Here is a 27,025-nt window from a genome sequence, read left to right on the forward strand (position 1 = left end):
GCCTCTGTTTTTTTAAATGCCTTTTCTACTTAGCTTGGTGTAGTCATCTTCAACCTGTTTCACCAGAATTCAGTTACCACTTTTCCTGATGCAAAGAAAAGCCAGCAGACTGCATGCCAATGTCAACAGGATGTTTTTACACCAAGTTTACATTCCAGATTCTGGAAAGCTACACAGACTTTTTAAGATTTATTCTCATATATGGCCTATTTTTATTAAGGGTTGACAGTTCTAGAGGTTCTGGATGTTTAGCTGAATCTCTCATCTCTCTCATTCTTTCTTCTGTTTTAGATCACTAAGTCTTCTAATTTTTTCTCCAGTCCCCTGTATGTCATTGCTTTCCTTTCTGGATTTCATTTTCTGGTTATCTCCATCATCCATTTCTCTTGTGCAGTTAGTTTCTTACATTACTTCTCCATATTTTCTTCTCATGGGATTCATTTGCTCATTTTTCAAATACCATTGAGTGCCTCTTCCATTGCTAAATAAATTCTGTAACCATGAACTTAGGAAGGAAACACTTTCCCTGAATTACTGTGCACAAGCTGAGATTTGTCTCCTCAACTTTGTTTGGTGCATGCCTGATTCCTTTCCTACCCACCCCCATCCATCACATCTGTAAACTCTTCCTACACTCTCCCTCACAGGCACACTGCCCTTAAATTTTCTCTGTTATTTCTAATGAGTGGCAATGTATGCAGCAATACTTTCCCTCATTCTTTTCTCTACTTACTATTACCCACATTTCATTTCTGTGTCATGCCCCGGCTATAACCACCAGGGTAACTGTCAAAATCTTCTCTTCTTACTCCTAATATTCAGGAAATAAAAGCAGTATTTCTGACCAACTTCTCCATTTCTTTCTCTTTGCTTGCTTCTGTGTCTGGCTGTTTGTTTTTTTTTCCTTAAAAAAAAAATCCAAAACCCAAACCAAATGAACCAACTAACCAAAAACCAAAAAAACACCAAAACCTAAAAAGAAAATCAAAACAAAAAGCCCCCAAGCAAAGAACCCCAAAATTTTCTGCCTAGGTCATTTTTCTTCCCTCCCATAGAATCTGCTAAGTGTGCACCACCTGTGATCCGTGTCAGGCAGCATTCCCCTCTGCCCATCTGCATAAAGTAGCATCATATTTTAAATTGGGATTCCTTTACAGAAATGGATTTCTAAAGTTATGGATAATGTAAACCTCACAGTTAAGCCTGAGACACAACAATCAAGCTACCTACTACTGAACTACTAGCACTTTGTTAGAAAAATAATCAAGTTTAAAAATTATGACAGTGTTTTCCTTTTCTTAGAACACATGTGGCCTAGCAGACTCTCCTTTAGTTTGAGTGCCCTGTTTGCACAGGGTAGGAAACAGTTAAAAATAAAAAACCATGGGATTGCTCAATTAACAATTTTAATACGTCTACATACTTCTCTATATTTCAGGTTGATTTACCCAGAATGTCATCGGCTAGTTGTATTAAACTGTGCGAAATACTCCTCTGTTGGATAATTTGAATATTCTTCTTCTTTAAGATAAATGTTCCTGGCAATAAATAAAAAAAAATAGAGTTAGTAAATTTTTTCTCATTATGATATATAGAGGTAACCTGAGAAACCTGAAGATGCTATGCATAAACACTCATAAATGCTCATAAAATTCAGAATTAATAATGGAATTCAATAAACTAGGTCTTTCCCTCCAAAATGTATGCCACATCTCAATATAGGAAACTTCTTCTTTCAATCCTAAAATAACCTTTGAAAAATCTCACAGTGAAAAAATAAATTAACACAATTATGAAGAAAGCAGCGGGTGCTGGAAATTCTTCTGGAAAAGCAATGTATGCATGCATGATGGGAAAAAAAGAAAAAAACAAAATCAAAACCAGAGAACACTGAATCACCTGGGTTTTTTTTTCCTTCACATATTATCTTCCTCCTTTCTCATTACAGCAGACACAAGACGTGTCCACCAAGACATGTTCAGCTCTTAGCTAAAGACTCACACAGTTTTGTCATACACAAATGGAAAAACTCTATTTGTGTTCTGAGCTATCAAAACCTGGCAGTTCTACTGATGCCCATCCTTTTTTGTTTTAGAAAACTAAGGCAAATTTAAAAAATACATACTGTTTTACACCTGATAAATATAATTTCCTACATAGATAACTGTATTTATTCTATATTTTGCTATCTACGTAAACCATCTGTTGTCAGTGGAACACTTTTAAGAATTCCAACTATTAATTCATACAAGTAAGTCAGTAAAAATCATAAGCTACTCTTTGAAGATTATTTAAATAGTACCGAAAACCACACTTAAGCTGAATTGTTCTTTTTTTTCTTTCAAGTATAAACTTGTAACAAGTGTATTTAAAAAGTTACAATCAATACAAGTAAAAAGCTCTTTGAAAGCCAAGGTACTGTGTTAATGGTAAAGAATTTTATTCAAAAAGAAGAAAACTCCTCTGGTACTTACTTTGATTTCTGCTCCTGAGACAGGTCTGCGTTAAAGTTATCTAAAGCTCGGCGCTGTTCCCGATTCTGTCGTTGTAGATGCCGCTCTAAAACCAGCTGTGCTCTTGCAGTGTGTATTGTTTGTCTGTCCCATTCAGCATCAACTCGGCGTTTTTCCTGGTTTTGTCTCTTCAGGAATGAAAAAACAATGCTTAATTTTCTCTTTTTTCAAAGATGAAACAGTATATATAAAGGCTGATTGGTAAATTCCTTACAAAGTTGCTTGCCTTTACTGAACACTAGGGGTAGCATTTGAAATAGGGAGAAAAAGTAAGCACTTCCAAACTGGGTGGGAGCTCATGCATTAGGCAGAAGTAGGATACTGCAGATAAGAAAGCCATCCTTTTCTAGGGAGCAAGACAGACTCCTACCTTTGCACAAGAAAATTAGAGTCTGCTGCCTAGCAGAAGCTAATCAGTATTCCCCTCTAATGTATTACGTCTCTCGAAAAACCCAGAGCAAGACAGGTTGGTTTGTGGGGTTTTTAAGTTTTTATTAGCAAGAGCTGTAACTTCTTGAGGTCAGAAGTTAGTAGACATCAGTATGGCTTGTAATACAGCTAATGTGGTGTAATAACTGAGCCACCGATGCCAGATGAGTAGACCCAAACTGTTTTCCTCTGCTCCTGTTACACCATCACTTCCTCACTTCTTGTCTGACATCATACTGAACTGATTCAAGAAACCAGGCTGCAAAAAACTCCCTTTCCTTGGAGGGGCACATTTTCTTCCAGCTTAACTACCTGAATGGGCTTACTTTAGGGTCACAGGAAAGCCAGGAAAACAACTCCCTTATCTTCAGCTTTAATTATAGCACTAGGTAAGACATAGTGCAGCACAGGGCACTTTAGAGATTAAGAAATCAAAAATCAGTATCTACATATTAGCTGTTATGAATCCAGCCTCTGCACTCAATGTCTTATTTAGCAGTAGCTTCCTACTTCACAATACCTAGGCCTGCATGCTCATGTCTGCACAGGAACAATAGCTTTCTTCATTTTGATTTCCTTCTTCCATTCTCCTTTACAGCAACAATTTTTTTGCAATATTTAGTTTTTCTATTGTAATTCTATCCCAGAGCATGGCTCACAGTTGTGTGGGATGGTAAAAAAGAAATTCTGTCCATTTATGAACTTTTAAGACTGTGAAACGTGCATGAGCAGTATCATTGGACCTGCTCTATATGTCTTGCTTGAGCATCCCTGAGTCCCTGAGCATGAGAACATTGCTCTGGTCTGCCCTGCCTTCACCCGCTGCTCGTGGCTCTTCACCTATGGAGCAGCCCTCTCCTCTCATTCTTTGTAGGCAGCTCATGCAGTCTCAAGTCCTGAGCTGCACCATGAAGCCTAGTCTTGGGCTGTGCAAGAATCTCCTCCTCAGCTAAGCCACCATGGAACATGTTCTAATATCCCCGAGGTCCCTTCACTCTGGGCTGCACAGCAGCCTTCCTCCCAGCACACCTCTGGGGTTCCAGCCACTTCTGATGCTCCATGACATTTCCCAGCTGCTTCAGAGACACTGTGCTCAGTTTCATTTGGGTAAAATTCAGCTCAAAGGAAAATACTCTTACAGTGGGACACATAGGGCAAGCAATAATATTTTCATCTTACAAACATTGTCTATTACTAAAACGAGGAATACAGAATGTGCAAGTAAGATTAAATACCCGTTTCTCCAGAACTTGTTGCTGTTGAGTATCACGGATTGCCCTCAGCTGATTCTGATTCATTCCCTTCCATCGATCTGTGACCACACGATGTGTACCAAAGGAACTGATTGCTTGGTCAGGGTTTTCAGAAAGTAGGTCTCCTTGAAGGAGGCTGGAAATTTCATTCATGTCATCTTTCATTTTTTGATACTTTTCCAACTTCTTTTTCTCAGCTAGTTCAGCAGCCTAAAGTGAGGGAAAGGAGAGAACTAAGAGTTTTTCCAAGAGGGAAACAAAGAGATCAATGAAGTCAGCACATAATAACAGGTTTCTTTCCAACTTGTATATAGTTGTCAATTGCATCACTATGATTATGGTACTAGTGGCTAAGATCAAAAAATCTAATGCCATACATTTCTTCAGCACTGTCATTATCACATATAGCAAGTAATGTGGAGAAAAATAATTTTACTTCTTAAGAAAAGACAGGATTAATAAAAAATAATTTCACATTTATTGACAAGCAAATACCAGTTTGGATATTTGGAGGCCAGACACAATATGGAAGAAATTTATGATAAAAGTTTACAATCTTGAATCAGTGGCCTTGAGAGTCTCACCTCTGTGCCCTGCAAAATCTTGGAGCAGATTCTCCTGGAAGGCATGCTGGGGCACATGGAAACCAACAAGGTGTTTGGTGACAGCCAGCATGGCTTCACTAAGGGGAAATCCTGCCTGACCAATTTGGTGGCCTTCTATGATGGGGCTATGGAACTGATGGATAGGGGTAGAGCAGTTGTTGTCATGTACCTGGACTCATGCAAAGCATTCGACACTGTCCCACATGACACCCTTGTCTCTAAATGGGAGAGACATGAATTTGATAGATGGACCACTAGGTGGACAAATAATTGGCTGGATAGCCACACTGAAAGAGTTGTGGTCAATGGCTCAATGTCCAGCTGGAGACCAGTAACAACTGGTGTACCTCAGCGATCAGTGTTGGGACTGGTCTTGTTTAACATCTTTGTTGGTGACATGGACAGTGGGATTGAGTGTGCCCTCAGCAAGTTTGCTGATGACACCAAGCTGTGTGGTTTGGTTAATACGATGGAGAGAAAGAATGCCATCCAGAGGGACCTTGACACGCACGTGAGGTAGGCTGATGACAACCTTATGAAGTCTAACCACACCAAGTGTAATGACCTACACCTGGGTTGGAGCAATCCCAGGCACAGCTACAGGTTGGACAGAGAAGAGATTCAGAGCAGCCCTGCAGAGAAGGTGTTCGTTGATGAGAAACTTAATGTGAGCTGGCTTCAGTGTGTGCTTGCACAGGTGTCCCTGGCCATGGCAGGGGGTTTGGAACTAGATGATCTTAAGGTCCTTTCCCACCCTATTTTATGATTCGATATTAGATAATAAATCTATGTGAAGAGTATGGTTAAGCACTCACAAGATCCAAACAGACAAGTGATGCCTATGTTAAGCCTGAAGGCAGCCTTGAATCTATTCTCTTTGCTGATACAAAATGCAAACTTGAATGATGATCTGTAGTACCAGAAATCACAATATGCACTTCCTATTGAAAACACTGTCCCTGATGACCACTATGAGTTCACAGCTTCTTATTCAGAGGAAGTTTTCCCCTTGGCAAAACTCCAGAAACCAAATATTGTGATTTTACTTCAAATTACCTTCCAAAGAAGAATTAGACTAAATAAACTAATTTGAAGTGCAGTGACAATATATATGCATCATCCATTTCTAATCATGTCTCATTTTTCTGTAATGCATGAACTAAACCATCTGGAAAAAATGTATGGTGTTGGCTTCCATCTGGACAGCAGACAGCTAACCTCCTCTTTGCCAGGGCTCAAAAAGCACAGGATACCAGACCTGTGTCTCACATATACAGCTTTACGCATCTACCTTGACTGCAACAGATCAGTGAATACCTATCTCTCCAAGTTTGCCCAAGATTATCTCATGCTCTGTTAAAACAATCACTGGCTTGAGAATATTCACTGTATGAGTTAAATACAGCAGCTGTCCACTTTTCTTGCCAATTAGTAGTTCACTATTTGGCATACACACTTAGGAAGTGGATGAGGACAAATGAAAAATTAATGCTTAGGCATCAAGAAGTCATAGCAGGTAAAAATAGGGTTCTGTGGCATATAGGTGAAGTTGAAAATTTGTAGGCAGAGTAACTAGAAGAGATAAACATTATGGAGTAGAATCCTCAGCAAGTACAGTGATCTATGCCATCGGAGGAGACTGCAGACCTGGCTTTCTCTCTACATTTGTATTTATGGACTTCGACTTCGGATGACAGGAGTTGTCCCAGGCATCAAGCCTGAAGATTCAAAGTGTGACTTCTACTTGTTCCATGCCAACATGTACAACAACCTGCCAGAGACTGTACAGAAGAAGAAATAACAAATAACATCAAGAACTGTATCCTAGATTAATAAATTTGATGGCTGAAAACAGCCTTGTGGTTTCCATTAAAATAACAAAAGTAACAAAAGAAACTAATAAAAGATACATTTATTATTTTTAGAAGTATAAATTACCTAAGCCACAACTGCAACTTCGATGATGCAGAAAACCTCATACTTAAAAATACTTAACAGCCATCTAATAGGAACATACACTTTGGACCAGGAAAATAAAATATCTACTTTTAGACAAGTGGAAAAACAAGCAAGTAAAATTTCAAGTGGCAAAGCATCAACTTCAGATATAGTAATTACTGGCTCTGCCATCATAACATGGAATAATACCTTGGAGATTAAATGCCATGGTTTTGTCTCATTGAAGTCAGTGAGTACATTTTTTTACCAGAACTTTAAAGCTATACTTTTAAACCAAAATGTATTTCCCTGAAGTTGGGTTTTTCCTCCAGAAGAGTCGACAATAACTTGAGAGGAACTACAACATTACAGCTTCCAAGAAAAAAACAAAACCCTCAAAGATTTTCAATCATCCAATATTTTGGGAACACAGAACCAAAACATTTGGGTATGTACTTGTAGCTTATTAATACTATGAATCAAGCAATTATTTTTAGTTCTGAAAACACTCCAGAGTAAATCACACTTAAAGTAATTTTGGATGGACCTTACAGAATTACTGACCCTGAAACTTAAAATGTGTAACTTTATTAATGTCACTGCACTTTGATCTAGCAATATATCAAGGAAAAAAAGCATTTAGACATTGTAACCCTAACCTTCTCAGTAAGAGGAAGAGCCTAAAATTTCTGAATTGCCTGGGAATCTTACTGGAGGAAACTCCCAGCTCTACACATACCCATGACACCACAAGTGAATAATGATGAACTCAGAAAATGCATCAGATTTCACTTATCAAGTGAAATCCGTAATAAAATATAATCCATTGGTGTACCATGGGAAGAAAACAAAACAAAACCAAATAGATGCACAAATACACACAAATACACTTTATTTATTTTAATTTATGATCCAACATTATACAGCTTCCCTACTAAATGCTTCCTTTTGCTGTTGATCCAAGTCATAAAGTAGAAGAAATGCACATATAAGACTTAAGAGGACAGGAATTCACATGCTTATAAAAACACCAAGTCACACAATCATAGAATAGTTCGGATGGTAAAGAACCTTAAGATCATCTAGTTCCAAACCCCCTGCCATGGCCAGGGACACCTCAAACTAAACCACGTCACCCAAGGCTCTGTCTAACCTGGTCTTGAACACCACCAGGGATGGAGCATTCACAACTTCCCTGGGCAACCCATTCCAGTGCCTCAGCACCCTCACAGTAAAGAACTTCTTCCTTATATCCTGCTGTTTAAATTTTAACCCATTGCCCCTTGTCCTATAACTACAGTCCCTACTGAAAATTCCCTGCCCAGCATCCTTACAGGCTCCCTTTAGATACTGGAAGGCTGCTATGAGGTCTCCACGCAGCCTTCTCTTTTCCAGGTTGAACAGCCCCAACTTTCTCAGCCTGTCTTCATACGGGAGGTGCTCCAGTCCCCTGATCATCCTCGTGGCCTCCTCTGGACTTATTCCAACAGTTCCATGTAAAATTTTATGTTGAGGACACCAGAACTGCACACAATACTCCAAGTGAGGTCTCATGAGAGTGGAGTAGAGGGGCAGGATCACCTCCCTCGACCTCCTGGTCACGCTCCTTTTAATGCAGCCCAGGATACAGTTGGCTTAGTGGGCACACTGAAGCCAGCTCACATTAAGTTTCTCATCGACCAACACCCCAAAGTCCTTCTCTGCAGGTCTGCTCTGAATCTCTTCTTTGCCCAACCTCAGTCTCAATGGTGTGAGGAATTAACTTCTGCCAACACATGATTAAAGGAACACACAGCTTCTGAAGTGCTTTTCACAGAAGCATTAGGGTTGGAAGGGACCTCGCGATACTATCCAGTCCAAGCCCCCTGCCAAGGCAGGGCCACCTAGAGCAGGTTACACAGGAAGGTGTCCAGGTGCATTTTGAATGTCTCCAGAAAGGAAAAGCACAAAGCTCACAGATAACCAGAGTGACCTCTCCAGGATCTTAGGAACTTGTTAAAGAGTATTAATCTGTGGTATTTACTATACACAGACACTACATGAGATACTGCTCTCATAGCAGTGAATTGCACATGCAACACATTCAACCTAGGAATTTAGCTTAGCAAGGTCTGTTAAAAATCAGTATGTGCACTATGCTCCCTCATGCCTGAAAATGTGATAAAAGTTGAAATAATGATTCTAGGCTGTGACTATGAAGAATAGGATAAAAGTGATAAAAGATATTTGCACACCACACTTCAAACAATGACAAGAAGTTCCCATTCTTATTCTGTGTTTAGGCATTCAAATATTTAATTTCAACTGAAAAAACTGCTCTAGAGTTATTGCAAATACATAATTTACTCAAAGCCTGAAAAAAAAACCCAACCAAAACCAAACGTTTCCCTGACGTGGCTGCTGGCTCTGAATGTGTTAGTAACAGCATAATGTTGAATATATATGGAACCAGAATAATGCCATCAAATATCTGTAATAACAACATTAACATTATCATTATCATTAAGCTATTGTGGTATGTCCAGGAATAAATTCTAAGGACATATGGTCCATAAGACTGTTAACAAGTCTATAAATACAAAGTAATTAAGTTAGAGTTCCTCTGTAATAATATCCTCTCATTTTCTTAGCATTATCTACAAAGTCTCTTGGAAAAGATTCAAATCCTGTGCTATATAAAGCAAAATGACTCTTTCTTTCTGATTTCAAGAACACAATCAGTGTATCTATCACTGTACTGCAAAACTGGGTATTTCCAAGTGTTACTATTCTTTCTGAAGAAATCCTTTCTGCAATGGTAAGATTCTGCTATGGAATCACATCAAAGGCAGTGAAAAATACATGTTCTAGTCAGGACTTCAGGTAGTCTTCATTTCTGTTACCTGGCTTCCCAAATTAAAATGATTACTACTTCTTATGAATAATGTCAGCAGGAATAACTGACAGTTTAAGCTAGTAGAAGTCTTCTCTTATACCAAGGACAAAAGCATTATTGGTGTCCTGGTTAATACATACTTAGATGACAGAAAAGCTGAGAGGAAGGATAACATTAATTTCCTAGAAACCACACACATTTAAAATGCTCACAGTACAGGATCCTTCACTACTGGGAAATATGGCAGCAAACATATCAATTAATAGTCCTACTAATTAATTCAAGAGCAAAAAGAACCATTAAGATAAGCTTCTTAGCCATAAAGTCACTGGCAGTGGTATTATGTATGGGAGCTGAACCACTGTCACAGGGGGCAGCAACATCAAATCTTGTACTGAAACAGGCTGTGAAGAACTGGGGTACCTTCACCCATCTGCTGGGATTTTTCACTAACTGACTAGCAGATTGACTAAAACATATTTCTCCTAGTGTACATCATTTGCTGGGTTTTATGTTTTGTTTGTTTTCCCCTTTTTTTTTTGGTTGGTTGTTTGGGTTTGTTGTGTTGTGGGTTTTTTTTATTTTTAAATATTTCATTCTTTACATCCCCTAAAGATACTGGCAACTGTAAGGTCTACAGAGGATGGCCATGGAGACAGTGGCTGATCCAAAGCTGAATTCTAGGAAATTTCTTCTTCTCTGAAGATGAACTCCCATACTAGACTTTACCCAAGTTACAATAACTGAAGATTGCCTTAGAAAGGGTAGTGTTACTTTCTCCCATCCTTTACTGCCACCTCACACTGTGCATTCACACCTCCTAGTCAGATCTAGCAGTCACACATTCCAGACCAGCTAAATTTCTTTTGGATTTGAGAAATGATCCAACATATCCTGAAGCTTCATAATCATTAGAACAACTGGAAGAGCCAGAGAAGAAATAAAACGAATGAAACTCCGGGAACAGGAAAACGGAGTACCTCTCTTGGCAGCCACCAACAGCTAAGGTAGATATGTGTAGACCAAAATGCAGTCTGAGACTGCACCCTCAAGAGGTTAAGATCTTCAAACTGGCTGCTCAGAATGCTGAAACTGCTGGAGACTCCTGTTCAATACATTTGAGGTCAGATACAGAGATTTATCCTGTGAAACGCATCCTCAGGCTAAATGCCTTGGTTTCCTCTCATAGGGAAAAGATGCATAGAAAATCCCTTTGTAACATAGCTTTCTTTTAAAGTCAACACCACTGAAAGGCCTGGCAACCTGAAACCTCTGGTTTCCAAGTTTCAATAAGAACTAACAGGAGACTGTTGCCCTAACCTCCACTATCATGCCCTTATACTAGAAAAAAAACTGATCAAGACTTTAAAATATATTTAAAATGCACACCAGTTGTGTAGAATGTATATGCCCATACATTAAAACCCATACCACACACAAACCTACCACCCTATCCCCAAACCGTATCACAATTTCAGGAATTTTTCCATGGAATCAATTTATGTGACAACAATTATTTGGGATACTACTGCTACCCTAAATGTACCAGCCACTTAGGGTACTTTTGCGGCTATTCATATAAAATACTGTTCAGTAGCCACGACTTCAAGCAGCAAAAGCCTTTTCAATTACCATATGCCAAATGTTCCCTGAAAGGCTCAAGCAATGCTTACACAATTGCATGCTTATGTACTTAAACAAAAAGATACTGTAGCTGATGTAATTTTTAATAAGGCTTATTTTGACATGACCAAATAAATTTAAAGCTAAGTCACATCAAACACAGTTTAACCATGCTCCATGCAGCACCTTGAGCTGTGCGTATAAGCTGCACATAAAAAAAAATAAATAAATCTTTGCATTAAGGTAAAGAACTGAGGCATGACAGGTAATGGTACTAAGACAGATAAAAGTTCATGTCCTGTTTTAACAGGTTCCAAAACATCCTTGGTAAACAAGCAAGAGACGTGCACAAATACCAAGGAAGAAGTCAAAGCACCAAAAACAATGGCTATGGGGAATTAACTTCAATAAAGACAAAAAACCCTACTGGTAGCAATGGTTCCAAACAGAAAGAAAAGCAGGCAGACACAGCTAGGATTATCTGAAAACTGATATAAAAAGAGAAGGAAGGATGGGAGGCTTTTGCTCTTTTGCTCAGTTTACAGACTGGAAGTCCCTGAAAGATTGGGGAGTTATTGCTGCCTTCTAGTCAGCAAGCTGAGAACCTGGAGGGAGAATTTTGACAGAGGGTAAGTAGACAGATAATAGTCAGATCCTTGGAGGGGACAAAGCAAATAGAATCTATCTTCCAGTTACTGGAACAACTTTGGTAGTTAGCTGCTAAGAACCTCTACAAAACACCATTACTCACTGTACTCTTTCACATGTTATTTTACTTCTGTTTCCACTTAAAAACAACAAAACAAACCAACCAACCCAACACTAATTTACCTGGCTTCTGTTGAAATCTTTAGTAGCTGCACAAACAGCACGCCTGTTTTCTTCTTCTTTTTGTTGTTGCTCCATAGTCTTTTGGTCAAGTGTAATCCTGTATTTGTCATGAAGATCATCTAAATTAGGTTAGAATTAAATTTAGTCAATATTCTTGGACATAATGGGCTAGAGAAGTAAGCCAATATACGAGAGAGGGGAAGACAGGCAGACAGATGAGTTCAAGGCATTGTAGGCTAAATTACATAGGATTTCCAAATACTACCACCAAAGCTTTCCATCTTGGAATTTCAGATGACTCATTAAATCATTATTTAACCCATCTTGTCTTAACAATATAGAAGTTAAAATGAAAAAGTATAATAAGTACTGCAGAAAAAAATGTTTCATGACAAGCTAGAAAAGAAAACTTGGTATTATTTGGTCTGCTATAGAACAGTAAAAACTGGACAATTTGGTCTGATGAAGTAAACATACCATCTGGCATGCAAAATATAGATGACTTGTCAGCATGTTCGAATATGTCATTTGAGGCATGAAACAGAAATGAAACCCAGGTAATATTACAATCACATGTTATTAAATAGATTTCCTAAGTGAGATAACTGAATACATTACAGCTTGTGAAGTAAAAACTGCTGCAGTATTTCTAAAAGTTAAATACTGAATACACTAAAATACTGTTATGTCAGACTGACACAATGGGCTATATCATATTTTTGTCAGCTACATGAGAAATTCAGAAAAAGGAGATTAAAAGCTCATTATCTTCATTACCTGCAAATTTTTGATCAGCTAATGCATTCTTTAAGTCTTTCTGTTGCTGAAGAGACCACTCTCTTAACTGCTCCTTTTGAAATTTCATTCTTTGATCATAGTTTAAATCTTCACCCAAAAACTTCTGCAAGCCAGATACAGTACAGCGAGGATCATTGTCTGAAACTCGAGCAGGTCTGTCCTTCTTTAGGGCTTGTGGGTCATTCAGGTCAAATTCACGCCTTGTTTCTGGCTTCTGCAAATTCTTCTGAAACTCACTGACAGCTTTATTTATGTTTCTGATATCATTTTTATGTTGTTCTTCTAACATACACATGATCTTGTAATTTTGCTTCATTTCATTAGCTAGAGAAAAACAAACACAATGAAAACAAACTCTTAGAAGTGTACATGTAAAATGGAAAATATAATTAATGCTACAATGAAATATATGCATGTGAAGCAAAGACAACAATAAGTACTTCTAGAACTGTGACGTTTCATTGAATAAAACTTGTAGCAACTCATGAAATGGACTGTATAGTAATTCTTCCAATTTACTTTACGCTTATGGTCACAACTGAGATAATATTTTTGGGCTCCCAATAAAAGGAATGCAGATAGTTGTTTCATAGTTTAAATAATTTTTCTAACATAGCACTAAAATAATTAGTGGGCACTAACAGTTTTGCCACTAACGGGCACTAACAGAAGAAAGAAAGAAAGAAAGAAAGAGAGAAAGAGAGAAAGAGAGAAAGAGAGAAAGAGAGAAAGAGACAAAGAGACAAAGAGACAAAGAGAGAAAGAGAGAAAGAGAGAAAGAGAGAAAGAGAGAAAGAGAGAAAGAGAGAAAGAGAGAAAGAGAGAAAGAGAGAAAGAGAGAAAGAGAGAAAGAGAGAAAGAAAGAGAGAGAGAAAGAAAGAAAGAGAGAGAGAAAGAAAGAAAGAAAGAAAGAAAGAAAGAAAGAAAGAAAGAAAGAAAGTTAGTTTAATAGCTCTTGCTCATTTAACCAACATAATTTAGTTTGAAAGAAAAATAACATCCCCCACCCCAAACTAGCCATTTAGCCATTTAAATATAATTCACAAGAAAATATCATTTCCTCTGTTGACAGACTACACATGGCTTCTGGCAGTTTCCTAGGAGTCTGTCTGACAGGTATTCTGCCAGGAAAATCACAAGCAGCCCCTGAAGTACAGCATGGAAATTGGCAGCTCCATTCTAGCTCTTCTTCGAACCCACAGAGACCTCAGTCTGTGAGACCTTTTCACATGATATCTCAGGAAAGCATTCCAAACACAGAGGGCCCCAAAGGTTTTTGATGTCAGGGGACTCATATGAAATATTTGTGTATCTGTGTGTTCTGACTTAGCAAAGGCTCCTACATACAGCCCTATTGCACATGACTTCTAGTAAGAATAAGCTATAGAGGATTCTACAGAGTCTGTATATTCTACTGAAGAATGGCCAGACAGAACAGACTTATTCTACAAGAAAGCAAACAAACAAATTTGCCACTACTGTTCTGAGAACAGTAGTCTTTTTTGTAATACTCCCATATCTTCAGGTCTCTAAACAATGCTATTTGACAATCACTACTGTTTTAAAAGAAAACACTGAAAATTCCAGCCTATGAGAAAACGTATACCAGTTTAATCATCTCAATATAAATCTCAAGATACTGAGGAAAACACATGCTTTACCAATACAAATACATGAACTTAAGTAGGCCTATGCATTATAGAATTCACTTTGTATGTCTGAATTTAGAGAAAAGTACACAAATTTGCCTTTTTATAGATATATGTATATCTATCTATATATATCTTGATTGAAATAGCAAGATTCAAGGAGAGAGGCTCCATCTGGAAATAAATATGGCAGCTGGAAATATATGAAGGCAAAAAAGAAAGCAGGAAACAGATGTTATATTACATTTATCAATTCACAGAAATATCACTGTATCTATGAATATACCAAGTTCTTCATCTCGTGCTTTTTCAGCTGCTTCTTGAATTTTCCTCTCCTTAACCTGGGTATCCAGTGCATCTTTATCAACCTATTAAAATGGAAAAAAAAAAAGAAAAGCAGCTCTGAAAGAGATACTAGGATTGAACAATTACAGGTACTGTCAAGCTACACTGAGTCACAGTTGCACAAGACAGATACAAAGGCACTACCAACAGAGTATATACACATCACTATTTAATGCAAGTGACATAAAAAGAAAACACAGAAGCAGTAATATTCCTGTTTACTTGCTTCACTTTAATGACGACAGGCATGTTCTTGCACCAAATGAGAATTAAATACCATATTACATGACATATAGATCTATAAGCATTTTAAGCTGCATTACAGAGAATATGTTTTCCCCATTATAACTGGAATTTTTACTTTTTCTTGTTGCTCTGCTTTTGATTATAAAGTGGGTAAGCATTTTGACAGTCAAGATGACAGGAAAGTGCAATAGTTCAGATTTGAAAAAAATACAGGTGATTCACTAAAAGCGCATTGGAAAAATAATGGGGAATGGAAAAGAAATTTTCTAATTTGATAGACCTGCCGTGTAGTTTCCTGTAGTTGCCAAAATGCAACACCAGGTGCCATTTCTGATACATGCAGGCATCTACAGTGACCCAATAGGTAGGGTACAGAATATTCATATCCCTGGAGAGCTGTACCTGGAACAAAGCATAATACCCTAAATCATATCATCAAACAGTAGCAGTAGCCATCTACATTTTAGGCAAAAGAATCAGGTTCTTTATTTGTTGACAAAGGTGGTAAATTAATAAGCAGAAACCTGGATTTTTTTTTTTTTTTTAAACTGGCCAAGTCACCTTTTGTCAACAATGACAATTCTCCAAGAATCTGGTAAACTATTATGACAGTCTTTACCTAAAACTGTTCAGACTAAGACAGTAAGGCCTAACCAGATTATGGCTGAAAATGCACATAGTTAATGCTGTTAAGGACTACTGATGATACCAATTAGGAAAAGAATTCTACAGAGTATCATTGTCCAAAACCAATGGTGTAGTAGGTATTAAGTATCAACTCATTTAGAGGTCTAATTTCAGAAACTAAGCTTTCAGTATAACTATAGGAAACATTGTGAAGAGAAATTCAATATGACTTAATTAGTAGTTTCTGGCAATGTGCAGGAAGTCAATGTATTGACTTCTGTGTGCAAGTTTAGCTACACGGTCAGCTCTCTCCCATTTGAATAGCTTTCACTTAGCAAGAACACAACCCTAAAACAACCATTCCTAGTCACATAAATCTACATGTTTAACTTTTAAACATTAAAATAACTAATCCCTTACTACAAACAGATAGAAGTAGCTAATTTCTAGAGTACTTGTATTTATGTATAATAGTTAATCTATAAATGGAAAATAAATTTTCACTTGGATTAATCTGAACTCTTTGGGGAAATGAGTAATAGACTGAGGATAAACTATTAAATCTGTAAGTGAAGAGAGTGGCACCTTACTTTTACATTACTCAGACAAGGAAAAAGATACAGAGGTCAAAGTAATAATAAAACTAGCAATAATCAAGAAAAAAATGCTAATATCCTGGTTCCCATTCTCTTTTCCAGTCAGTATATCATCTCATGCTTTTAAACTACTTGGTCCTTGCTTACGGATTTGTGGTGTCTAAGTCAACTATCATTTTGAATTTTTAATTTTGTCAGAGACAGCTGCTCAGCTAAACTTGTGAGAAAGAGAAAGCAAAGAAGGCAAAAGCACACTGGAAATACTAACACAACATATCTCCAGATGAACTTGTTGACTTTTCATACTTTGGAATTGGCTCAACTTCAAAGCACAAGTTTAAGCTCTTCTGTCAGCAGTCATTGTTCAGCCAATGAATAAGGTACATCAAATGATGTTAATAAAAATATTTACTAAATTTTTCCAATGGGCTCTCTTCGATTTCAGATGACTGTGTCATGTAAATGGATCTATCAAAACCTGTCTGATACGTTAGTTCTGTGAAAAACTTTAGGAAACTCTTCAGATGGCATACTTCAGTATTGCTCAATACACCAAGATACACTATTTCATTCTCAGCTATTCCATTAGCTAAGAATTTATGGCTTACGTTTAGTTTCTTCTAGTAGAAAAAACAGAAATACCAGAAATATGTTTCCTGATGATGAAATTTGAGCTATCTTACTATACTCATCTCACATTACTTAAGAAAAGGTTATTAGCTACTTCCATTTATATATGTCTGTCAGGATGCTGTACCAGATGGACATGTCCCGTTTGTTAACTGGTAACTGCTATACTGCTCTGCAACTACGAATATGCTAGCACAAGCATTACAAGTACAAATCCAAGGTGCTGTCAGAGATAAAGTGAAGATATCTTTCCACTGACTTGAGACACATTTCCATACCTGAGACAAGATGGATCAAAGTGACATCTGCTGTAATTCTACCAGTCCAAAGAAGTCAACAGACTAATTTTCACCAGTTCTACATTTGGTTCTATGCTACTTAATTCTACAGACAGAATCACCGAATCATTAGGGTTAGAAGGGATCTCTGGAGAGCATCTGGTCCAACAGGTCTGCCAAGGCAGGGTCACCCAGAGCAGGTTACACACGAATGTATCCAGGCAGGTTCTGAATGTCTCCAGAGAGGGAGGCAACCCTCGTGGGCAGCCTGTTCCAGTGCCTCAACATAAAGAAGTTCTTCCTCATGTTGAGGAGAAACTTCTGGTGGTTTAGTTTACAGACGTTGCTCCTCATCCCGTCCCTGGGCATCACTGAAAAGAGTCTGGCACCATCCTCCTGGCACCTTTGAGATACTGATTTGCACTAATGAGATCCCCTCTCAGTCTGCTCTTCTCTAGACTAAACAGGCCCAGCTTGCACAATCTCTCCTCATAAGGGATGCTCCAGACCCCCTGATCATCCTTGTGGTCCTCCACTGGATGCTCTTCAGTAGCTCGTCTTTCATATACTGAGGAGCCCAGCACTGGATACAGCACTCCAGATGTGGTGTCACCAGGGTTAAGCAGAGGGGGAGGCTCAGCTCCCTCGACCTACTGCCACGCTCCTCCCAGTGCACCCCAGAATACTATTGTCTCTCCTGACTGCAAGGGCACACTCCTGGCTTATCATCAATTTATCATCATCCACCAATACTCTCAGGTCCTTCTCAGCTGAACTGCTCTCTAGTAGCTCAGCCCCAACCTGTACTGGTTCTTGGGGTTCTTCTTCCCCAGGTGCAGCACCCTACACCTGCCCTTGTTGAACCTCTTCAGGTTCCTCTCCACCCAATTCTCCAGCCTGTCAAGGTCCCGCTAAACTGCTGCACAGCCCTCAGGCGTATCAGCCACTTCCCCCGGCTTTGTATGATCAGCAAACTTGCTGAAGGTACACTTTAGCCCTTCATCCAGGTCTGTCTTCATTCAGACAGGCACTCACACACACAGCGACAAAAATAACTGCCGACGATACCTAGACGACAACAACTCGCTTTCACCAGCTACTTTTACAAGAGCCTCAGCCCTCTAAAAGTGGCAAAGAGGCGTTTGCTTCCCGTTTTCCTCCCTATCTGGCACCACGCGTGCTCGGGGCCGCTCCTGAGGCGCTGAGGGGGCGCGCGCTCCCGCCACCGGTTGGGGCTACCACTGTCCGCCCTCGCCCGGAGCCGGGGCCCCCACTCCCTCTGCTGCCCCCTCCTTTGCCCTGCCCTAGGGTTTACCCCCGCCTTAAACCGCTCCCTCACCCCTATGGTCCGGACTCGAGCGTTGAAGATGCGGCTCTGCCGCTGCAGCTCCCGCTGCCGCCGTCGCTCTAGGGCCGCGGCCTCCTGCCGTTCCTGCTGCAGCACCAGCTTGCTCATGGTGCCCAGAGAGCGCGCGTGTCCCCACACGGCCGGGACAACAACACACCGGGTCGCGATGGGAACGGCGGCTCCGCCCCCTCGAGCCTGCGAGCACGAGGCGTTGAAGGCGCGGCCTCGGCTGAGGGGAGAGCTGTGGGGGGATGAGGGAGTTGGGGACAGAGTGTGGAGTGTACGCGAGGGGATTCCCCTTCCCCCGGAAGATAAACCTGTAAAATACACTGGTTCTGGGGTTAAGGCTTAGGGGAGGTGTGGAGAAGTGTTGGAGGTGAAGGTGTCAGCTCCTCACCACCTGCTGCTGCAGGGATGGGTTACCTCAAGCTGCTGATGATGAAGGATTTCAAGTCGTGGCGGGGGCAGCAGGTTATCGGCCCCTTCATGAAGTTCAGCTGCATTATCGGGCCAAATGGATCAGGTAGTTGTGTGTGTCTGTGTGGGGGGCTCTTTCTCCAGTGTAGCCATCAGGATTGAGGTTTCAGTCTGGGGCTCTTACCCGGTTCTTTCTGTGAACACCACAGGCCTCATGGGGAGGAAACAGTAGGCACAGGAATAGGGCCAGCATGGCTGCACTGAATGACTGGGGATGGTTGCAGCTTGTCTGTTGAGGAATAGAGTTGCAGGGCTTGGTGGAGAATTAAAGGCTCATGGGCCTGCTTAAAATCCCTTCACATGCACCCAAGAGAATGGCAGCTCAGTCAGAATTCTGAAGGCTTTTGATCTGCCATTGCTTCTTTGACTGGAATTACAGATTTATTTATTTTTTTTTCCAGCATGGAAGGACAGAGGTGGAGTGGTTAAAGGAATTTTGGTTAAAGGAACTTTAGGTTTTAGTTGTCTTCTCTTTTCAGCCTTTGTAGAATGAGCTGTTTGCAAACAGTGCCCCATGCCTTTGCCACTCCAAATTGTAGTTTGGCTTACTAAGGCCACTTAAAGATGGTTTATAAGTTGTAAACTGTAGCAGTGGAAAGGTGCTGCTTTAGTTGAGTCTGTGGTTTTTGCCATGCGAGTAAATGCCTCTGGGAAAGTGATAGTAGCTTTGTAAGATGATGGCTGCTTTGTAGTTTAACCCACAAAAAACATAGTTTCTAGATGTGATTCTGGGTTGTTATGGGGTTTTATATTATGTTTGCCAGAGAGAAGTACAGTAGGAGGTGAACATTGTCCTAACAGAGTGCCAAAATTGGATTAGTATTTGGTACTACTTTCTCCAGCCTGTTAATGAAATGTTATTTTATGAGTTAGCTATCTAGATGCTGTTGTTTTTTCACGTACCTAGTTGAAGTCAGACCTATAAATGTAACTTATTTATAATTCTTATCATATTGTTTATCTTCCTATCCTCACTGTTCCATACTGTAAAGTCTCAAAATTATAGATACTTTTCCAGGTACACTTCCTGGTAAATCTAAGTATGCTTCATAGATGAATCTGGGCAAAAAATTATGAATGTTCTGCTATCCCTGAATTGTGTATTTTATGTATGTATTTTTCCCTTAGTATTCTGCCTTTTATGGCATTTTGGAGAATTAAGTCAAAATGTTGCTAAGTAGTAAGGCTGAAAGAGGAAATAATTAAGCTCTTAACAGAATGCTCAAGACTGAAGGTGGAAAACAAAAAGATAACTCAATGAAGAGAATTTTTTTGCCAAGGAGTATCCTCAGAAAACTTTGTTGCTGTGTATTTGTGCTAGGAAAGTATTTGTGCTCTCCAGAACACTGGCATTATGTTGGAAAAGTTGTTGTAATGTGATAGCTTATGCAGCAAACTTCAGTGACTGCATTGCATAAAGGAAAATAGAAAATCAGGATTACGATGTTGATTGCTCAGTTTAAGTGAAAACCTCTAGAAATAAATGCCTGTGTAAGAAAACTGTTCAACAAGGCTGAAAAAAATAACAGATCAGCTTTGTGATTATTTTTATTACAGACAGGCTTATCTGCTGCCAGTGTGTTATATCTTAGAAATGTATTTCTTTATTATGTATAATATTAATATTACATTAATTAGTAAAGACTTTTGCATTTATGTATGTGATTTTTTAGTTGATTGTTAATCAAATGTCTCCTTTAATTTCTGTCATGTCAAAGCAATTTAAATTTTTATTTATTTATTTATTTAGGTAAATCTAACATAATGGATGCTGTTAGTTTTGTGATATGTGAAAAGACATCTAATTTGCGAGTTAAAAGTGTTCGAGAACTTATTCATGGAGCACATGTTGGAAGGCCAGTTTCTTCTACTGCTAGTGTGCAGATGGTATATTGTGAAGAAGATGGGGAAGAAAAAATATTTTCAAGAGTTATCCGTGGTAGGTAGTAGATTCTGTTGCACGTACTTTCTTTTGTCTGATGTATAAAAAATGGAGACCAAGAATATTCAACTTTGAATTTCAGATGCCTAATATTGTCGTGTATTTGGGTTGATTAAGCCCATGAGTATCATGATACTTCTTAGAGTCCTTCAATAGCATTTTGATAGCCAAGTGTTATAATTGAAAAAAACATACTGAGGCAAAGTTAAAAAATTAAACAAGTGATTAATACAAGTTTTTTGCTCCATACTTTGATCTGTTGATATTCACTTGAAATATGTAGGTGGCATAGGCTCTAGAGAATGGGATCTGACACCTTGCTGGAGGCATGAGCACTTAAGCATCTATTAGTACCTTTTGGAAGTATGCAATTAGAATTTTTTATTGACATGACTAAGAGAGTAACTGAAATCTCTTTTATTCTTTAAGGAAATTGTACAGTTAAATTGTTTACTAGTTTAGTTCATTTCCTGTGGATTTTACGTTGTATTCATTTTGTAGTAATTTCTTTTTTCTTTCCACCTTTAGGTAATTGTTCTGAATTTTTTTTCAATAATAAGTCTATCAGCCGATCTGCTTACATATCTGAACTTGAAAAAATAGGCATACTTGTCAAAGCTAGGAATTGCCTGATTTTTCAGGTAAGTATTTAAGGTACTCTGTAAAGAAAAGAAAAGCTTCTGAGATAATTTCATAGAAATACCTAGTTACCTGTTTGACAGAAAAGAGGGCAACCTTAGGTAATTTCAAGCCAATACATTTTTTCCTGACCTTGGCCAAGATTACAAGACTACAAAATGGAAATAATGGGGGTTTGTGTGTACATGAGTGCACTAGTAAGAAAGAAGCTAGTCTGGAAGAAATTAAGTACTTGTGTTATCCAAAGTATATAAGAAAATGTGGTGCTCTATTTATAAATGTTTAGTATATTAAATTTTCAGAGTATTATAAATAAGAAAAGATAATTGTATCTTAAACCACTCCTGTTAGTTAAGATATATGAAAATTTAAAGTAATTTTTGTAAGGATTGAAAATCCTGCTGGTTTAGTTCACAAATATTTAACAATATAGGTCAGAAATGCCATATACTTTAAATGAATATATTTCACATGATTGTCTTCCTTATAGTTGCTGAGGAAAATTCCCAAGGAAGAACTGGGTTTTTTTGCTTTTACAGAAACCCCTCTATATGGATTCCTACTGTGATAATGGCTTCTATGATGAGGGCATTTGCCCACTGTACAAATAGGATAAAAATCACCAACCCTATTTCCTGTACTTCATTGAAAATAGTAACTCCTTCAGATCAGTGAAGATTTGAGTAGCTCATGCATGGGGAAGTCTGTGCTATAACTTTCACAGTTATGTAATCTTTTGCATTAGTTTCAGCTGGCTTTTGAAATACTGAGAGGATGTTAGTTTATTTTTCATTGAAAATGAGATTCAGTTCTTTTAAAGAGCCTAAGAAGATTTAATCTTGTCATTCTGCGTATTAATATGTGCAGGTTGATTTAGTTTGAAGGTGTTTTTTATAGACTTCTAAAGCCGCTTCTAAGACTTCTAGTGACATTCTAAAACATTTAGTTTAAAACAGTGCTGCTTTTTTTTCAATTTGGTTTCAGGGAACAGTAGAATCGATTGCGATGAAGAAGCCAAGAGAGAGAACTCAACTTTTTGAACAGATCAGTAATTCATGGGAATATGCTGAAGAATATGAACGGAAAAAGAAAAAAATGCAGGAAGCAGTAGAGGATACACAGTTTAATTACAACAAGAAGAAAAGCATTGCAGCAGAACGTAAGCAAGCCAAGATAGAGAAAGAGGAGGTAGCTCAAAGTTTTTCCCTTTTTGCATGTTATTGGATATTACATCTTTTATGAACTTAAATACAGGTTTTCTTAAAAACAAAAATCTTGTGTTCTTTTCCAGCTAGTATTTGTTTCAGTATGGTATAATAAGAATGAAAGAGTAGGGTAATATAATTAATATAAAATAAAATATGAAGTAAATGAAAGTGTAGGTTTTCCAGTCTAATTAATTCAGTTGTTGACTTACGTAATTTTTTATTAGTGCATATTAGTGGAATACAGTTACTGGTATATCATCTTATATTACTTTGGACTTGAAATTAAACTGCTACTGATTAAAAATCCTTTTTATAAACCACAAATTTTTTGTGTTTGTAGGCAGAGCATTACCAGACACTTCTCAAGGAGCTGGATGAAGAAAAGATAGAGTTGCAGCTTTTCCGGCTTTATCACAATGAAAAAAACATTTACTTTCTGAAAAAAAGTTTGGATGAAAAGAACATGGAGGCTAATCTCAAAAAAGAGTCTCTTTCTACAGCAGAGGATGCATTTAGAGCCAAGAAGAAAAGGCTTGGTGTACTAAACAGAGACCAGCAGCAAATGGAAAGAGAACTGAAGTAGGTTTTATGATGAGATTCTCTTGACAGTTGAGCTAAAGCATAATTTGCAGTGGGAATAGTTTGACAGGAGTGCGTTTCATGTTACAGCAGTTGGGTGATATCCCAATGTTATGGAATTCAGTTTGTAGCAGTTTACTAAAGTAATATCCAGACACTGATTTAATTTTTTTTCTTCCACCACCATGCCCAGGTTATCAGTAATTTCATCATGTAAATACTTGTTTTCTATTGAATGTTTAGAAAGTTTTATTTCATTAATTAAATTTCTATTTTCAGTGGATATTGAAAAAAAAATCAACTGTGGATATGTAACTCTGCAGTGACAACTGATTGTTTGTATGTGTGGTTGGAAGGGGGTTATTCCATTTCTTTTTTGTTGTGCTTTTGATGGTTTGGAAGTGTTTTGTGGTAGTTGATTTTTTTTTTTTATTCTGGTTTTGTGGTCAAGTTGTTGGTTTTGTTGGTTGTTGTTTGTTTGTTGTTTGTTTTTTTAGGACTGTGGAGGCATTGCTGATTCAGCAGAGACCCCTCTATATAAAAGCAAAGGAAAACACTTCCTACCAAATCAAGAAAGTGGAAATGTCAAAAAAATTGCTAAGGGACAAGGAGAAATCCTGTGATAAGGAAAAGCAGAACATAGAAGAACTAGAGACAGAATTAAACGATATTGAGAAGGCATGGAGAGCATTTGGGAAGAAAGCTGAAGAAATATTGCAGAGAGCAGCAGATATTGAGCTAGGAGAAAGTCAGGTGAATTGAGAGACCAAAAAGTACTGTTTACTAGTGAAGCCCCAAAATCTCTACTTAGACGGAGAAACTGTTGTTTGCCCAATAACCTGTAATTTCTAATGATCCTTTTGTTGTTAAGCTCAAACAAAAAGAAAATTACAACTTTTGTTTAGGGACTGTTTCATCAGCAGAAGAGAAATGATGATGCAGCCTGTTGGGGAAGTGGGCTGTCCCCTTTTGGGGGGTGAAGTCAGATCTCACAGAAGTTCCAAATCTGGAACACTTGTGGGAAGTAAATCTAAGATGCACAGATATTTAGAAATTCACCATTGTGAGACTGCAAATCGTAAGCATCTCTCCTAGGGTGTGAAGAGTGTCTGCTAAACTATGTGAGAAGATACCGAATTGGAGGAAGTAGTGAATTCTTAGTGAACAGGAAGTTGGGAAGGGTCTGATGGAAATTTCACAAGGGTTGTACGCGGGGACTGTCATCTGTGGATTCGGGTTGTAGCTACATGTGATTATCCATGGTTAGGTTGTTCTGTCTGGTTTTTTTTTTCCCTTCTTCAGAGTAATATTTGATATAATATTCAAGTAATGGCTTGTCAGCGGGGGTACGGAAATGTATCTTCAATTAGGGAAGAAGACACCGAAATTGCAAACAAGACTTTGTAGTATATATAGCATCTACTCTGGGTCAGAATCTAGAAGTGAGCTGTTATAAGTTACTTTAGAAGGAAGGGACTGCCTCACTTTGCAATGTATTCACATTTGAAAAAGTTATTTTTGCAACCATGTGGCCAGAAACACTTTTAAAACTAAGTGCTAGCTTTTCTTCCCTAAGATTGTTTTGGATCAATCAAGGGAGAACCCCACAGGGTTGTCTTAGTTTGTTAATCTTCTCACTTTGAACTTTATTTCTAGATGACCAAATGTCTCTATCTTTGCAGGATTGCTTAAACTATTTACAGTTACCTTAAAAGAAAAAAAAAGTATAGATCAATAGATATAACATGAAAATTGGTGTTCATAATGCCAAACAGCAAATTTGCATTGATTTTGGGCTGTGCAGAAACTTAATGTTAGTCTTAAGGTTTACTGTGAAGTACTGTAAAATATAAACTTCCCTGAAAAATAAGAGTCATTAGAAGCTTAAAACAAGACTGTAGGTAAGAACTATTAAGTCCCAAGTTTTGGGCTGAGTCTTTCTGTCATAAAATATAACTTTTTATAACTCAATTAGTAGATAGACAGTTTTTCTGGAGAATTGTGTGGTTTTCATACTCTTAATTATGGTAAAGGAGGTAATTATTAATTGAGAGTGTAACTGAACTTGAGCTTCCCCACTTTCAGTGGAGTGAATTTATTTATTTTCTTTGTCCAGTTGGAGCGTTACAAAGAGCTAAAGGAAATAGCAAGAAAGAAAGTAGCTACGCTAAACCAGCAGCTAGAAAAGCTTCGTTGGGAACAAAGAGCAGACGAAGAAAGGCTGAAACTTAATTGGAGGAAGAAAAAAGAAGTTGAGGTATTTGTATCAAGCTAAAATTATGTGTTTAGGAGAAAAATGTTTCTCTACCTTTCTCTCTGGTATAAATGTCTATATAAGTGCTTTGTCATGAACACACCCTCAGTGAAGGAGTTGCATTGCAAATGTTAGTTTAGTTTTAATGTTGCAACAGGCTTAGCAAAATGGCTTCTAAATTTGTTCACAGAACAGCTGTGTGAGTCTACACTGAGGATTTGGTTTTGAAAGCTTTGCCACTAATCTCTTACACAGAATATATGCTTGACTGTAATCAGTTCCTGGTTTTGTAAATATATTTTTCGAGATGTTCTGCCACTGTTGTACCTCTGTATGATACACCATTTAGATGCTTATTTTGATCACAGTTACCTTTTTGATGGAAATGTTTTTAAGGTCAGTTGTGCATACAAGTGTGTTGTAGCTGAATAAACCTCCTTGGTGTCCACTCCTGTGTTGCCCTTCAGAGGCAGGGTTTTTGGTGTGAACACAGATCACTGCTGTCATTTTGTCTCTGATTTCTGTTATCATTGCAGATCCACACGTATGACAATAAAATACCTACATTTTTGACTATAACTTGGTCACCATGCCTGAAGTTCTCTTCTTAGAAAAATGATTTCCCAACTCATAGTTCAGCTTTGCATGGGGCTTCTGATAGAAGTAGAAAGGACAGAAACTCAGTTGATAATCTGTCTTTTGCTGAAAACTTTGCCATATTCAGTGTTTTGGGGGTTCTTTCTTCCCCCTTTCCCCACCTCTTTTTTTTTTTTTCCCTCCAAACTGCTAACTTTGTAGTTTTGTCATCTACTAAGAAGTCAGAGAGGAACATGTTTGATTGTAGAGTCAAGGTTTAGAGGAGACTTTTTATGTTGAGAAAATTTAAAAATCCATCAGATGAGACTATAATTTCTAAGAGTTTCTGACACCTCATTCTTGTAGATATAAATTTGTTTGTATGGAAAAGTCTATATTTTACTGTGTATCTATGAGGATGTAAAGTCTTTCTTGCCATGATATCTTAAGTTAATGATTGTACATCCTTTTTATCGTGATAAAATTCTGCTTTTTGAAGTACTACTTAGCAGGAAAACCTAGTTAGTATCTAGAAGTGAAATAAACTCTATTGCTTGTGTTTCTAAAACTTGGCAAATCCCTGTTAAGAAGGAAACGAGGAATAATTGAGAGTTCATAAAATGCATTCAGAGCTGACATTAGTTATCTGTACTAGTGGCACTTGGTGATCACTCCTCACAGCACAGCATGTATGACCACATCTAACATGGTCTCTCCAGCTGTGGGCTCCCCAGTACAGGAATGATAATGGTATTCTGGATTGAGT

At 38.1% G+C, this 27,025-nt stretch overlaps 2 protein-coding genes across 2 annotated transcripts in view; one reads left to right on the forward strand and one right to left on the reverse strand.

The window, feature by feature from the left end:
* Window positions 1-1,294: 1,294 nt before the first annotated feature.
* On the reverse strand, window positions 1,295-18,695 carry RIBC2 (RIB43A domain with coiled-coils 2). Its single transcript, XM_013128756.3, has 7 exons — window positions 18,576-18,695; window positions 14,801-14,882; window positions 12,845-13,189; window positions 12,068-12,186; window positions 4,178-4,405; window positions 2,475-2,641; window positions 1,295-1,538 (listed from the first exon to the last, which is right to left on the reverse strand). Exons 1-7 carry the CDS (start codon window positions 18,690-18,692, stop codon window positions 1,457-1,459), a joined length of 1,140 nt encoding a protein of 379 aa, XP_012984210.2. The 5' UTR covers window positions 18,693-18,695; the 3' UTR covers window positions 1,295-1,456.
* A 303-nt stretch (window positions 18,696-18,998) lies between these two features.
* SMC1B (structural maintenance of chromosomes 1B) overlaps window positions 18,999-27,025 on the forward strand; it is a 33,676-nt gene continuing 25,649 nt past the window's right edge. The window contains exons 1-7 of the mRNA XM_034063332.1: window positions 18,999-19,107; window positions 20,812-21,000; window positions 21,532-21,644; window positions 22,627-22,830; window positions 23,191-23,429; window positions 23,927-24,182; window positions 25,546-25,686. Coding sequence (XP_033919223.1) covers window positions 18,999-19,107; window positions 20,812-21,000; window positions 21,532-21,644; window positions 22,627-22,830; window positions 23,191-23,429; window positions 23,927-24,182; window positions 25,546-25,686 — 1,251 coding nt within the window. The remainder of the gene's footprint in view (window positions 19,108-20,811; window positions 21,001-21,531; window positions 21,645-22,626; window positions 22,831-23,190; window positions 23,430-23,926; window positions 24,183-25,545; window positions 25,687-27,025) is intronic.

This window comes from Melopsittacus undulatus, chromosome 5, assembly GCF_012275295.1.
Source record: "Melopsittacus undulatus isolate bMelUnd1 chromosome 5, bMelUnd1.mat.Z, whole genome shotgun sequence".
NCBI classification, from domain to species: domain Eukaryota; kingdom Metazoa; phylum Chordata; class Aves; order Psittaciformes; family Psittaculidae; genus Melopsittacus; species Melopsittacus undulatus.